The following is a 16387-nucleotide window of genomic DNA, read 5'->3' on the forward strand; positions in this document are numbered from 1 at the left end:
ATCTTAGTTCTTCTGTTTCACAAGTTGAAGAAAGCCAATCACAGATAGCTCTTTTCTCCAAAGTCAGGTTTCCTTCAGGAGTAGGGTCCCTTTAAAAACCACTCTGCTCAAACTGACACACTGTAGCTCCACAAATCACATTAGTCAAGTATACATAATCTCCATCACAACACAATAGCTGTTCCTGTTTTTTTTTTAAGTGTATAAAACGTAAAGGTATCAAGAATGATGTAGTCCTATTAAACTGTACAGATAAAACAAGACAACAATGGAGGCATTAAACTGAGCACGTTTGTCAGAGACCAGCCCCTTGTTCACGCATACATTTACAGTGAAACTAACAAAACAATACAACAAATTACAGAAAGAAAAAAAAAGTGGCAGCAGGGTGCCATGCCAACAATAAGAGAAGGAAAAAATAGTTTTTCTATTTACTGTGAGCTATGTTTTCTTTTAATGTCAAATGGCAAAACAGAAACAAGAAGATAAAAGCTAACGAGCCATAAAACTGGCCTGTCATCAGGATTGCATGCAAAGCAAGAATGGAGTCAGACTGAGGTGACCGCCACTGGCCAACTGCAGACAAAGACATTTGCCTGTACAAGAAAGCGTGTAAAATGGGCTCTATTCCTGCATGTTAATACCGACCTGGATGAGATGCACAAAGTAGAGTCATAGCCAGCAAACTATTGCTTCTCTTTAACATTCACTAAATCCATCACATTAATAAAACTGGTGAAAAGGCTCTTTCTTGCTGGTCTAAGAACACTATTCCAGTTCATGCGTGCCTGACGCAGTATGATGCCATCAAAATGACACTTACACTCAAAATGATCTTATAACAAACATAATAATATACTATATTACATTCTACAATTTCTACTTTTAGGTGCATGTATTTAAATAAGAATTTCACATCAAATGAAGTTACAGAATTTGAAGCCTGACTTAAAATATATTGATCCACACTTTAATCCTCATTTGTCCAGATGTCTAAACTGCTTTTTCAGAATAAATAATGTCTTTGTTTAGTTTTGGGAATTAATAGTAATAGTAGTGACATGGCTGGCAATGAGATGCATAAATCTAATACAAAATACAGACCATAAAACTACATTTTTTAACCAATAGGAAATAGTGAACTTCATGACACTGGTTTCAGGAGTCCAGTGGACTTTATTTTGTGAATTTATTCCACAAATGTTGCTATGCAAGTAGATAAAAATAATTATTTTATAGCTGTGCTCCTCCCAGCTTGGTGTGTTTCATTATGTGTTTTTAAAAAAATTATCTTCTTCACTGTAAACAATGAGGAAGAGGCAGCTGAAAACAACAGCACCTCTTGTGGGATTGTACTGTACCCTCGCTGAGTAAAGTGGTCACAAAGAACAGCAACGTAAAGTGCTGAATATACATGTAAAAAAGAAATATTACACTTCTACCATCACACTTTCCTAAATATTCAACTCTTTGTAATGTATAACATGAGAATCTACTAAAAAATGTATCAAACTGACACAGTTCAGTTTGGATGAATACAGACTAAATGTTAGCCTGAACATGTTTGCTTACTGATATTGAGTGATATGATTCATCCACAGCTGGTGGTGACACTGCTGAACTACAAATCTTTAATAGGCATTATTGTACCAAACAAGCTGGGATCAGCTTAATTTAACTGGGCTGTAGATGGTGAACAAAAGCCATAATATGAGGTCATACACCTACTGAGCCAAGTTTCTTCTTGCATATTATTGTATTAATCAATGAAAACCAAAGTCACTGTGGGCTATAAGAGACAGCTAGAGTGAGTTCATTTATATTATCAGAGGCAAGCTTGTTGCTACACTATTAAAAAATAAGCACCCACATGCCTACATACTTCCCTTTCTACTTTCTGCTTCTAACCTTCTTTCATCTCCATACACTTTCTGCACTGTTGGATCCTAATGAAAAAAAGATTCAACCCATTCTACCTTCAACTATACATACCACATGCTGTCAAAACCTTCCTTCCATAACACACACTTCACCCTCCATGCAACCAGGAAACACGATAAAAGAAATTACAACAGACATATTAAAGGGAACACTATTCATGGAAAACACTAGACACTTTGGAGAACCCTTTAGAAAACACCACTGGAACCGAAAGATCAACATCACTGACATCTATATAGATATGAACAAAACTTCATGTTACATGAATAACAAGGCCACTAAATTACTGTCTTTCCAGAGGAAAAGCTGATAAAAAGGGCCAAATGCCGTTTCTCACCTTCAATGTTCTTTCCTAATAAATACTCAGTCCTGAAGGGGACCAAGTCATGTGTTAATAGCGCAGCAAAACAATTGATGATCAGATATAAGTACGTAATGTGCAGTAAATTATCAACAGACTTTTTTCTTTAAATTTTACAATGAATATTATCGTTAAAAAATGAAAGACAAATCCTGTTTAAAGGTTAGTATGAACGTGTTAAGTTGCTGCCCGACTCTTGCAAGCTGACCAGCAGGTCATCAATCTTCTCCATGTTCTGAGAGGCAGCTATGCTGTTCTGCACAGTCGCAGACTGTGACAGCGACTGGTTGAGCAGTGACTGAATGCGTGCTTCACTCTCTCTTTGGTTCTGACCAGACTGGCTGATGGCTATAATCTGATCCGAGAGTGTGTTTCCAGGAGTGTTCATCAGCTGGCCACATTCTGCAGAGAGAACAGAAAAGGCCATTTATAAAACTCAAACACATTACAATCAGTGCCACGAGAGAGGAGAAATCTTTCTTTTGTCAAATGTATCAAATGTTTAAAAAAAAATATTATAGATTAATATATGCTTTGATAGGAAGTTTTCAATCAAAATGACAATATAATTTTTGAAACTGTAACTTTAAGGCAACTTTCTAATTTTTCAGTTTGCATTTAGATTTATCAGTTGGTTCCCCATTTACTTTCCCATTTGCCAATTTGCTAATATTCTATATGTGGCATGTAAAACTAAAATGTTAAACATTTTAAAGCTTCATACGCACTCTACAGACATGACAATGATATCAATCTTTGAATTTACCTCTCAGAAAGAAAGTCAATAAGCGAAGAAAGTCAAACTATGGTCAATGGTTTGCATCATTTCTGCTATCTAAACCGTTTTAAAAGGTGTGCACCTGGTTAATGAATTCCTTACCATTCTGAATACCAAACAGAAAGAGACCAGGTTGTTGAGGCTGGCTGGGCTGATTGATGGTCCCACTGACAGCGGACTGAAACAGAGTCCCTGGCTGCTGAACAGGTGAAGAGGTGGTCGTCTGGAGGTTCGAAACACCGTTCTGTGAGGCAAACATGGCTGACTGTGCAAGCTCCTGAGCAGCCATTCCCCCCTGCAGAGAGGCCATGTTAGACTGAGGCATGAAGAGGCCCACGGGCTGCTCCTGTCGGGTGTTAGAGCTGCTGCCAAGCTGCATCGGCTGTTGGTCCTGAAACAGCACTTGCTGGCGTGGATCAGCAGGATTCCCTAAGGCCATGGGCTCAGAGCGATCCCGCTGGTTCACTGTCACCATGTTGGCTTGGGAAAAAAGCAGAGATGGGTTTTGGGGCTCCTGGGAAACTAGACTGCTGCTTGTCAATGGAGGCATCTGGCCCTGGCTGCTGAACAGGAGATTGGAGGTCTGGTCTGCAGTGGACAGGGGGTTGTTACAGAACAGTAGGCCGGCCTGCTGTTGTTGCTGCTGGCCCGGAGAAAGTGTGTTTGCAGCTGGATGTTGGGAGATGCTCTGAAACAGAGATGCCTGCTGAGCTGGTTGTGTGTGGGGCTGAGGCTGGGAAGGCTGTTGCTGATCTATGGGGCTTCTCTGTTGAATAGGAGATAGCTGGGTCTGAGCCTGAAACACTGACTGAGGTTCAGGGGCAGGGGTCTGCAGAGCACTGAGAAAGGCCAGCTGCTGCTGCTGCTGCTGCTGCTGTTGCTGCTGCTGTTGTTGCTGCTGCTGCTGTTGTTGTTGTTGAGCACTGCTGGTTGTAAGCTGAGACGCCAGGGATGTCTGAGGAAGGAAAAGACTTGGGGTTGAGGGCTGTTGGTCTGGGGACTGTAGTACTGTCATGGTGTTTTGGAATAGAGCAGCCTGGACCTGCTCCTGAGTGTGAGAGGCTTTCTGAGTATGAAACAGAGCCCCTTGTGGATCTTGAGTTTCAGCCAAAGAACTGGGATTGTGGAACATTGGTGGTGACGGGTGTGAGGGGGTCTGCTGGAGGAAGTTGGTCTGAATAGAGAGCAGGTCATTTGCCTGCTGAAACAGAGCTGCTTGTTGCTGCTGTTGCTGCTGCTGCTGTTGCTGCTGCTGAGCCTGCTGGAAAAGGGTCCCTTGGTTTGGTACTACTCCTTGTGATGAGCCCTGCTGCTCTGCATTCTTGCCCTGAGAGGCATCCTGAAACATGCCACACTGCATTTGGATCTGCGACTGAAACAGCTGCTGCTGTAGATTCTCCAAAGCCTGCTGTTGCTGCTGCTGCTGCTGAAGCTGTTGTTGCTGTATTTGTTGGTGTTGCTGCTGCTGCTGCTGCTGAATTTGCTGTTTTTGGATCTGTTGTTGGTGCTGCATGTGTTGCTGCTGTTTGGCCATTGAGTTGTCAGGCTGAAGTGGTAAGCGACAGAACCCTTTGGCTTTAAGTTGTCTCACTGCCTCCTCCAACTGGGCCACTTCATCTGGGGGGAACATGGGTAGCTGCTGCTGTTGAGGTGGAGGTTCACCACACAGCCTTCCCACAGATCCAGAGCCACTGCCTGGCCTCTCCTGTCCGAGGCCCTCTCTTGGTTCCAAGAGGAACTGCTGTGAGCCTTGTTGGAGCAGGGAGTCTGCTGGCACAGTGTATGAGCTGGTGGCAGCAATGTCCTGCTTCTGGATGGTGCTTAAAGGCTCTGTATTGGTAAAAACAGGAGCCTGGCCTTTGTCAGGGTCACCTGCAGGCTGAGACAGGTTGTTGGAGAATGGTCTGTTCTTATTTAGATGGCCTGCAGCCATGTCTGGGTTCTGTTGGGTTGGACACAGGTCACCAGTCTGCTGGCAACACAAAACAAAAAATAAAAGGCTTTATTTAGCTTTTATGTTATGCACTTTAATTGTATTACTTTTGATAATTGTGTTTTACTGCATGTATTTTTGCTATATTAAAACAGCTTCCATCCCATTTAAAATGTGTTGACTGTGTAAAATGTATTACTAGTGCATCACCTTAAATACTCCAGAGGACTGGAGGTTGCTGGTTACCTCCATCGGAGTGACTTCTTCTCTTTTCACAAGAGGCAACATTGAGGGCATCAAGGCACTATCTAGAACTGTAGCAGAACAAGGAGTATGTTAGATTATATGCTTTAAATGTTTGTTTGTTTAAAACCATACAAACAAAAGGCAAGTCCAATGAGCTAAAAAGTGTAATAATGTTGGCACTTGACTACTGTGTGTACAGTTATGTAAAGAAAATGAACAGCTTTTATATGGGAGGCAAACACAGGCCTAGCAGCGTTATGGGCGACTCCTGCACTCAGTGACCATTTCTCTAAATATTTTGCTTCTTAAATACACACAGCCAGAGAAAAAGCTGTAATCAAGGGTACGTAAAAAAGTTAACAAAGAGAAAATAACCTTTAATTTGTTCATCAAAAGAACAAGTCTTCACTGGAGAGGGCGCCTCTGTCTTCACGGAAACATCATTCTTTGCTGCAAGAGCAGACATCAACACATTCACTTTTAAAATGTATGAGCCAACAACACATGGCATTCAATGTAAATCTGCAGCATAACATTCATGCTTTTAGAAAAGAAGTTCCTTTGTTGATCACATATTTCAATGTTTTGTACCAAGGGCCTTGTAAATAACAAAAATGCTGATGAAAGATTGTTCTTTCCATGGAAGACTATCAATTCCTGTGTTGAGAAATGAGCAGCGTATTGTACTCCTCAGAGGTTTTACTAATAATTACTTTCACTTGCTTTAATACTTCTGAACTGTGGGTGGTAGTGTTGAGTACAATAGATTAAAAAAAGCTGCCCTTGTATATGTGTAAAATATTTCTTGCTATTTGTGGTGGTTAACTGCAATACAGTTTGTTTGTATTGTCCAGTTGAGAAACCGCTATGGTGCAAGCAAGTAATCTAAAAAGAAGTGTAGATAATGATATCATCTAAAAAGAGCACTGATTATCATTTAAGCTGGTCTTCCCATCACATGATTGTAAAAATAAACAGATAAAGAGAAACTTTGTGCAGTTTAGTAGATAAACTGAAACGACTGGAACTAACCTGACTCTGCAGTGTAGGTAAAAGGCTGAACGTCATGGGATCTCCCCGCGTTGGTCACCACGTAGACCCCCACACATACTGCAGAGGTGATGGCTTGGTTCTGGTACGGAGGAACCTTGACTATCAAGTGATTCTTAATGGGTGATCACATGAAAAATAAAATCAGAAAAAGGAGCAAATTTAAGTTAACAGGTGATGCAACATATGCCTTCACTGATTGTAGGTGGAAACTCAGCATTCTGTGGAGTGGATTTGTTATTTATATCAGAAAATGCTGAGAGGTTGAGCATGAAACTGGATCAATTTGTGTTCTTTTTTAATGTTTTGACCTTCAAATACTATTTATTAGTTTCAGTTTTATTAATAAGGGCAATAACATTTAATGTCACTGGGCCTATCTCAAAGATTAATATCTACTAAATGAAAGGGATGACAGTATCAGTTTAACATCGTTTATCAACACCTGGTGGTTGTAAAACTGTAACTGTAATGGTTTTTGAAGTAGCAAATGCATTCAGCATGTTTGTTGAGACACTGTACATTTCAGTCAGAAAAACTTAATGTAAACAAGTCTGTTTCTAAAAAAAAAATGTGTCCATTAGCTGCATATCCATCAATTCATTTACTTCTGATCACTTTGTTTACAAGGGCAAAGGTTTTAACTGGACTGTTGAGACACACTCAGCATAGCCTCTGAGATTGTATGTAATTAGGTCAGAACACAATGAGAGTACTCAAACCTTTGAACCAGCAGCCGTTTAAGATGATTACATCTTAAGCCCCATACAAATCTCTAATGGCTGCTTCTATCTACCCAGCTCATTAGTAGTTGGCATTAATCATTTGATTCAAAAATAACACACGAACACCAGCATTTTACCTGGTGAAAAAGCTCCATGTCGATTTCAGCCTCTGCCTTCCACGATTTCTCATCTGAAACAGACAGAAGATCCAGCATGTCGAGAGGGGAAAAATACAGAATACAGAATTCATGCACTAAAGTCTCCATGGATGAAAATATTGTCTAATTAGGATAATATCTTACCAGAGACATTCTCGTGAAATATGACTTTGGTGTCTTTAAGGAAATTCTTGCCAATAATAAAGACTTCATCTCCCCCCCTCACTGAGCAACTGTGTAATGACTTCTTCAGGATTTCAGGCACCCCTGCAGGTTGGGCTGGAGACAGAGCAGATACACACAACATTGACATACAATTTCATTTTGGTTTAAATTAACCATTTTCCACCACATCTAATGTCACTACACATCCAAAAGTAGTTTCTCTGCTAATGAGGTAGGCCAGGAGATGCAAATGAGCACATAATTAGCCCTTAAAGTATTTAAAATAACAATCACCTTAATTGGTGTGTTCAAATCAGAATTCAAACTACATTCAAACTCCAATTGATTCACTATTTTTTCATTAGATAAAAAATGATAAAATAATGAATGCTAAGCATTGAGGAAAATGGCAGTAATTGCTGATTTTTTTGGACATTTTGGGATATAGAGTCAATGCATAAATATTTAAATGAATTGATATATTACTTGAAATAACCAATCTCTGTCATGTCGAGCTATACAATTTTGTAACATGCTAAAGGGATGTTCTTGGACTGTGAAATCTACAGAAATAATTCTCTAGATCATCATTATTGTCTGGATGTAATCAAACATTTTCCAAATCATGAAAAAAATTAACAACATGTACAGACTCTTACATAGAGGGCCACACTACTTGTTTAAGTAAGAATAACAAAGATGTGAAGTTTTAATATAGCTCAAATACTGCATAGTTCTTACACACCTTTAAATGGCTCAAAAGCCCCTCCCTTTCCCAGTAACATTTCATAAACCTCTCTCACTGCAGGTTACACACACACACAGACACACACACACACACATACAGATGCCAAGGGGCATTAATTTTTTTTTGTTCTGTGGAAAGATATTTCCCTGGATTGCATGCTGGCTTTGTGTAAACAATAAAAGTCTACACACTTCTATTGTTTCGTCCTTTCCTTTTCTTTCTCCCCTGTCTCTCTCCCAACTCACACAGAAACTTTCTTATGGCCCTAAGCGTCTTTCCTGTTTATGAAACCGACCACACCCTCATACCGTTCACATTATCAAATAACACTTGAATCTTAAGGGATCTTTACACATTGTCTCCAATAGCTGATATAAAAAGACATCAGTCTCTTGACCTCAGGTTACTGTAAACCTTAGAAACTTGGCCTCTCCTGGTAGAGAGAAGAAAACTGTTTGAGTAATTATTAAATCGGTAGGTTACAGGTCAACTCTTTTGTCCCTTTTTAACTTATGTTGAAATGTATTTATTAATAGACAAGTATAAATAAGATGCAACACTTTCTAGTATTATCCACAATCAACACCTTTACTTTTCCACAGCTCACAATATATCAATTTATATAACAGCATATCCATAAACATTCAGGATTCAAGGAGTTAAAACATAAAGAGATTCACTTACTACACAGGATTGGAGATGATGGAGTTTGTAGTGTCAGCACTGAACCATCTGGACGGGGGATGTTGACCCGAAACACCAGCCTAGCACGTGTGCTCTTCTTCTTCGACCCAGCCACACCGATGCGAGCCTCGACATCAGCATTACGGAGTTTCAAGATCCCAACACAGTCCACCCTGCACAGACAGACAATGTCAGCTTGGAAAACCTGCAGCTTAACCAAAATGCTTTTACTTAACTAGCAGTTCTTTTTTTACATCTAATACCTACAAGTCTCATAACAGCAGGATAGACAAAGGACAACAATTTGACGTAAAAGATTTTTTTTTTTTTTTAACATTAACATAAACAAAATCAACCAGACAAACATAAAATTATAATAGTAGTCATAACATGTATCTGGCTACTGAAGTCATTAAATGTTTTCTGTTGTTGTGGTATGAATAGGGCTCTGTTTGTGGTTTAACATATTAAAACATAATCTCTAAAGCTGGAGTTCAGGACTGGCCATTCTGGCAGTGACAATAATTACAAAATGTCGACATGTGCTTACATCATTGGTTCTGCTGTAGCCTACTCAGTCACTACTGTTGTAGCTGTAAAATGATGGATAAATTGCTTTGAGCATCACACAATCCCTGCAAATGTATTTATCAAAATTTGATCCATTCAGACCAACATTCGGAGAGTCTAGAAGAGCCTCACAGTTAAATTATTTTATCCCCATTCAAGTTAGCAGAGGGCTAACTGGAAGTTAGCTGGCTAGTATGCATCTTTTGCCCACAGGGTATGCGCAGTGTGCATTCACCCAGTCAGGGCAGGAATGTCAAACCCAATACCAGGTTAAAAACTACTGTATACTGCAAAATACAGAGAGAGTCATTTTAGCAAACACAAAGTTTCACAGACAAGAAAAGTACATACGCTAGTGTCATGCTAGTGCTTGGATCTAGGGAGACTTCAATGACAGTTGTGCCATCAATGTCCACCTCTTTGCAGGTTGTGGTGTTGCGGCCAGTCACTCTGCAAGCTTGGTAAAATCCATGAGGCTTAACACGGCCGGTATCGTTGCCCACGAACACTTGCAATACCACTGGATCATTCACCCCCTCCAGCTGTGGAAAAAAAGGAATAAGATACATTAAAAGCAGTCAGCGAATTAAGAAGACCACAATTTGATATATACTGTAGGGGGGTAGTGTAGTTGGTGACAGTCTTTTTTTTGCATGACATTTGGTAATTTTAAATTAACCACACATTTCCAAAACTTAAAACATTTCATGTAACATGGTATGGGTGAGATAAATGACTATCCTATCCTGTCTTGTCCTGTAGCTGGACCTGCTCCTTTGTCTCTTCACATTTTCTGTATGTTTTTCCCTACCTGTCCAGCAGATGCCCTCAGTATGTTTTGGCATCTTTTCACCAGGCAATCCAGCTTTAAGTGTCCTGCCCAGTAACAGCACACTCCCCCAATTAGACTATCTCCCTTCTTGTGCAATCAGGTCAGCCTTTTAAAAGCTTTCTTGTGTTTGTTATCTTCTACTCTTGCCTTCCATTTCCGAATCTTGCATCCATTTTTTGCCTCAGTGTCCACCTGTGGCTCCTGAACCTTAGCAGTACTAACAAGCCAGTAAGTGATGCAGCAGAACTCCCCTTGTTGCACTGCCCAGTTTCATCTCCAGATCACCTCTCTGACTAGCATGAGCTACTGGAAAATAATGATCAAATGTGAGACAATGTTCCTGTTCTGGTACAGTTACTTTTCCATCTCTGGTCTTAACTCATATCTAGAGAGGTCTGGAAATGATGGGGTTTCATTTCTCTTTTATATTAATCCTAATTTTTTTTATGATAACAGCTTCTTCTGTGGTCCAACTCTTTGTCAGTGTGAGGTAACAATTCTCATAAATCTACAACAGCAATGCTGATTACACCATTGAGCCCTGAAAGAAGTTGAATAGAAGAATATCCGCTGTCCATCTGTTTCTTAAACAACTCAAGATGGACAGGAGTCAAGACCAAAGTTTCACAAATGTAACTGACTCCATTACCTTTCCTCCATGATATCCACCTGAATACAATCTAATGGTCAGATTGTTTTAAAACCAATCAAGAGTATTTTCATTCCTCTGAAAATGAAACCTCTCCAATATGGAAAGTCGGCATGCTTTAATTAAGTGTTGCTCTGAAGTCAAACTATCAGCTTTATACAAAAGACACAGAGAATGAATCAAGAAATATGAACATTTTGCAGGTTCAACATACTACAAAAGCGTTGTAAGTTGTTGTGAACTGCATGTACGCTAATTCATTCACACTGGGAATGAAGAGGGTGTATTAAAAATGCCGAAATGACAAACCTCTCCCCAGATATAAAATACAAACAAATACCACCTCGCACTTGTATGCCTTTGCCAACCAGTCTAGTTGCAGTTTACATTCATGGCCATAAAGACTCATAGAATATTTGTAGCGAAGACATTGAAGTAATTTTGTAAAAGGTATTAAATGTATTTTTTGACGAAATGGAAGTCATCACTATATTGACAAATATGATCTCAGTGAATAATTTCCAATGAGAAACATGCTTTCTTCACTTGGAGACTATTTTTACAGAGGACTGAGAGAACTTTGTCACATGGTGCAAAAACGACTAATTGAAGCTCAATATCAGCAAAACCAATGAGCTTGTGAAGAAGTAAAGTAAAACGCAAAGAAGCAAAAAAATTTGAAAATGTGGATGCTAGACATACATCTTCAACCCAGAAGAACAGAAGATCGGTACAATTACCACAGTTTCATGGTATAAAGATTAGTGTCTCCATTTCAATCCAATCCACCCAAATGTGAAATATGGTCACAATCTCTCCTCTGTTCCTGAGTTATGGCATTGAATAATGCCCAGAAATGTGTTTTTGCAGAACATTATGGTGGGACAGTGAAGTTGACCTTTGACCATATAAAAATCATCATTTTATCCTATTATACATTTGTGTTAAAGTTTGACATAATTAGAGTATGAATTCTTAAGTTGGGGACATGAACAAATCAGATCGTCTTCGAGTCCAAGTGGACGTTTGTGCCACATTTGAAGAAATGTTCTCAAGGCATTCCTGATACTACGGTCATGAGAATGGAACGGACGGACAACTCGAAATCAAAATGCCACCAGTCACGGCTTTGGAGAAGGCATTTAAAGATTAGAACATATAGGATATTAATAGAACCATAATGCAGTGCAGATATAAGACACAATCAGTATGGACATATTAGACCAATAATGACTCAGTGAGCTTTACTTCTTCAGCTCCCACAAAACATACTTTTTGCCTCACTACTCATGAATAGCAAAACCTGCACACACACACACACACATATAATAAGTCCTCTGGCAATGACCCAATCATTAACTTTACCTTCATTCATTGAAATGTTTTTGACCAACAGCTTGAAGCCCATTAAAGGGGACGTTTGCTAAAGAGGAAACAAATGGCTAAGCAACCGTAGCAGAATGGTCAAAACATTAGGAGGCTATTTGTAGGATTAATGGTTACCTTTATAGTAGGGAAGCCCTGCTGAGTGCGGTCCTTCACTGATCCCCTGCTGCCTTCAGTCAGATAGCGGGCTCTGTGCTGAGTCTCAGGCTGGACCAGGATCTTCAGCTCCTTCCCCTCACTCTTCTGCGGGTATTGTATCGAAAGAGTTCCTCCTTTCTGGTTAGTTGACTGAGGATCATCTTGAGAACTGCAGCAAAGATCAATTTGACATCAACAGATCACCTCTGATTCCAACTTTTGCGAGCAATTTAATTGTAGAGCATGCAATCTAGCTGGGATCTTTGGACAAAGAAAAGCATGCTCTCCACTTTGACACACTACAAACCTGTCAGTCTTTTATGTGTTTCATATGAAGGGTTACCCGGCACCAACTTTTGGTTCAGAAGGTCCCATGTTTTCTCAAAGTGGAATGCACAACACAGCATGGAGAACCGGAAAAAAGTGTTGCAAACTCTGGCTCCATATGTATTCCTCTTTTATTCAAATGATGAAGATTTGGCCTTCAGGCCTTCTTCAAGATCAACAATTATCAACACAGCACTGATCCAATATGAAATATCTGTATTTGCCTGAAAATGTCTTAAGTTTTGGAACAATTCAACCAATTAGTCTGAAATTGCTTCAGTAGCAGCAACAGTGAAAATGCTCCGAAGTTGCCATGGTGCTCTGAGCAATGCAGAATTAAGAGGCCCTCCATCAACCAAGCATATTCTATCCCCAGCTCTTAAAGCGTTCAGAGTTATCTGTTTATTTAATCTGCTCTGCTTATCCTAGGTCTTTGAGAGAGGCTCTGTGATTCACTCTGGCTGACCATTGTTTGTACTTCAGTATCCTGCCCCTCCCTCCCCTCTGATCTAACCGCTCTTCTTCACTCAAAGTGTGGTGGGAAATTTAGAGCCAGCAGAGAGTTTAGAGTAGTTTGTTGAAGATTTCCATCTGCTGTGCAATGTTTCATTTCCTAATAATACCTATTCTGACAACCAGGATGAGTGCTGCGTGAGATTATCCAGAAGGGCCTTTAAGACAATGGTAACATAAAATGAAGACTGAGTACCTACTTACAAGCTTAACTGTTCTACTACCACCAAGAGAATATTAAATTAATAAAAAAAATAACTACTGAGCAGGCAACTTCCTAAAGTAAGTGAACCTATTGTTTTGTATGTTCAATAATGGGTGACAAATATACAGAGAGGAATAATAACAAGGGGTCACAAAATCTTGATCTATGGCCTTCACCGTCTACAGATCATGTCTGATGTCAAAACATCCAATGAAGGAACATGTTTTGTAAGAAAGGTGTTCTTGGAGACTTGTAGAGCAGCATGGCATGCATATGACCTGCCCTTAGGAACCCAACATGCTAAAGGTAGATCAAATATTTCAAACTAACCTTCCTTTTTGCCCGGTCTTGTTGTCGGGGCCTAGTTGTGACAGAACAAAGTGTGGACCTTTGGCACTGTCTGCATCAAACACGTCCATGCTGGCCTCCTCTGTGGGCACAGTCTTAGGCCCAGGTCTTTGGCGAGGGGTACGTTTTCGGGACTTCCGTGGCACCTCTGTGTTGTCATTGTAAGAGACGCTGCTCATGATGCTAAAGTTGGAGAGAGAGTCATCCATCCAGATGCTGTTGCTCTGCTCTGAGTCCAGGGATGTTTCTTCCTGACAGGACATACGACTATCATCAAACAGGTCTTGTGGAGGCGGAGAGATGTTCAGTACAGTCCGGCGCTTTGACGGGGTCATCTGGTGATGTGGCTGGGCCTCCTGGGATGTTACACCTCTCCCTCCTCCAAGCTCACTGGTACCCCTGCAGCTACCACCACTGCTGCTGTTACCATTCCCACTATCTGCTCCGACAACCTCTGGTACCGTCCTGCAGTTCCTGGTGTCCTCTGGGTCAACATTGCCACTCTGAATTGGCTTCTGGTCATTTGCTGAAGAACTGGAATGCTTTGTGGAGCTGGAAGAGGTGGAAAAAGCACTGCGGGGGCCTTCCATGGTCATAGAAGAGGACATGGCATCTACAGTGCAAATAATTAGACAGTAAATAAAGGCTTCTCAACCAGCGTTGGCTAGCAGTCCCGTTTAAGCAGCTAAATTTGTTCATGATTGTTTTTTTTTGTTTGTTATTTATTTGTTCATCCAATTAAAAATTCCCCCCTTTTCATTGGATCTTAAGTGTGTATGTGTGTTTGTGTGTGTGTGTGTGTGTGTGTGTGTGATGCTGTATAAGTGTACAGTTCATGAAGCACAGTATAGGTGTCATTAAAACGGGCCAAAAAAATCAACAAGTGAGCAGTGCCCTTTATTTTAAAGATTTTGAGCTTGTGAATAAATTAACTACTAAAATGAAGGAAAAAAATCAAATAAATGAATAAATTTATCATTAATACTAGCATTTGTTGACGTTCAACTGACTGGAAAATTGATGAAATAGAGAGGGAAGTTCAAAACAGTAATCTGTACAAGATGATGCATGCCAATTACTGGAGCTTTTTTTTTTCTTTATTCTTTCTTTCTTTTCTTTTCTTTTTTTTTTTTGCAATAAAAGTTCAGATAATTTCGTTGGGACTGAACGTAGCCACAGAGACAAAATAAACAAGCTTCTGACCTATGAAGCAGAGAACTGCAGACCATTTTATATGCAGACACTCCCTGCTTCAGAGGGAACTTCCTGGAATAAAAATGAGACAGCGAATGAGCAATAAGAGCTGAACAGTAAAAATTTATTCAGTTTATAAAAAATAAAAAATAAAAATAACAGGATATTTTGTTTGTAAAAAAAAAACTGTTGCTCCAGCATGCTGACATACACTGTAATTTAAAAAAAAAAACATTCAAATAGTCACATTGAACTAGATGAAGAGTGGGGAAGAGTGTGGTTAAGTTGCAGATTGTAAAAGGCGTTAGACTGCTACTGACATTCGAGATTGTTTGGTGACTCATTAGTTTGCAAAACACACAGATGGAAACAAAGAGAGGCAAAGGAAATGTATGGAGGTAGTGTCATTTTGAACAAGTATCAAAACACATAACAAGACATATAAGATCACAAACCCAAAACATTTAATTTCATCCCAAATCTATGAACAAATACTGTTGGATATTCAATGCTGTTACATATTTTGAGACGTAGGTTGTGAGTGCTTGCCCTCAACTTTATCCTAGTCACTATATGAGTGCCAAAAAAGATTTTAAAAACAGCAGACATAGTGCTGCAAATGAAATTAAAAAAAACATTAGTAACACTGTTTTGCTAAACACTGCATGTCACTGTAAAATCTGACTAGAAACATAATTGTGACTTCAGAGCTTTAAGCTTACAAAAAAGCAGAAAGACAGATGAGAGCCAGATGATGTTATTGACAGTTTTTTCAGTAAAACTTATAGTTCCATGTAAATTTAAATATACTTCACCTTCATCCTGATACAGCCACATTTCCCACAATGCAGCACTGATATCCATACGGAACAAACTTCTGGATTAACTGAAACTCACTCTAAAGCCTGGATGCTTCAATGAGAAGCTGCGGTGATGAAAAAAACAACTTTTTAACCACTCGTCTGATGGCCAAGTGGACTGAAAATTGTTGTAAAGAATTTACTATGTATTAAAACATTATCTGTCCAATGATTAATAAATAGGTTAATTAGTTCTGACTACATGAGTTGGTTTTGTGAGCAGTGACTTCCACACATGATCAGCGCCCATTAGGACAAAGGAGACTTTACTGATGTGTTACTACCCTTAACTTGGGAGGGTCAAGGGAAAAGGAAATAAATGTGACATTGCATTTGTGGCTCTTGTTGAAGATGTCCCAATAGAAACATATTATGCTTCAATTTCTAAGAATCAGTCCTTAAATAAGCTTCAAACCTGTATGTCTTATGTTGTGTCTGCACTGTACACTCAACATGCTTGTTGTTTTGTGATGTTTAACATCAGCATAAATCAGTACAAACTGCTCATTGTTAGTGAAACCAATAACTTCTGTCATGAATGGTAAAAGATCTGATTAAACAGCTGTATCATGATCT

At 39.6% G+C, this 16387-nt stretch overlaps 1 protein-coding gene across 5 annotated transcripts in view; it reads right to left on the bottom strand.

Moving 5' to 3' along the window:
- Positions 1-1560: 1560 nt before the first annotated feature.
- The window catches only part of nfat5b (nuclear factor of activated T cells 5b), a 37825-nt gene continuing 22998 nt past the window's right edge, over positions 1561-16387 (bottom strand). Inside the window, exons 1-13 of one of the 5 annotated variants that reach the window (XM_053315987.1) lie at positions 15767-16096; positions 14961-15023; positions 13740-14370; positions 12344-12533; positions 9711-9901; positions 8790-8962; positions 7337-7471; positions 7172-7224; positions 6292-6424; positions 5635-5709; positions 5224-5327; positions 3183-5052; positions 1561-2704 (exon numbers count right to left, since the gene is read on the bottom strand). In XM_053315987.1, coding sequence (XP_053171962.1) covers positions 2466-2704; positions 3183-5052; positions 5224-5327; positions 5635-5709; positions 6292-6424; positions 7172-7224; positions 7337-7471; positions 8790-8962; positions 9711-9901; positions 12344-12533; positions 13740-14365 — 3789 coding nt within the window. In that variant the 5' untranslated portion in view covers positions 14366-14370; positions 14961-15023; positions 15767-16096 and the 3' untranslated portion in view covers positions 1561-2465. Of the gene's footprint in view, positions 2705-3182; positions 5053-5223; positions 5328-5634; positions 5710-6291; positions 6425-7171; positions 7225-7336; positions 7472-8789; positions 8963-9710; positions 9902-12343; positions 12534-13739; positions 15024-15766; positions 16097-16387 lie in introns of those variants that run through there. The other 4 variants (XM_053315979.1, XM_053315972.1, XM_053315964.1 and 1 more) reach the window with 4 other exon arrangements.

This window comes from Scomber japonicus, chromosome 1, assembly GCF_027409825.1.
Source record: "Scomber japonicus isolate fScoJap1 chromosome 1, fScoJap1.pri, whole genome shotgun sequence".
NCBI classification, from domain to species: domain Eukaryota; kingdom Metazoa; phylum Chordata; class Actinopteri; order Scombriformes; family Scombridae; genus Scomber; species Scomber japonicus.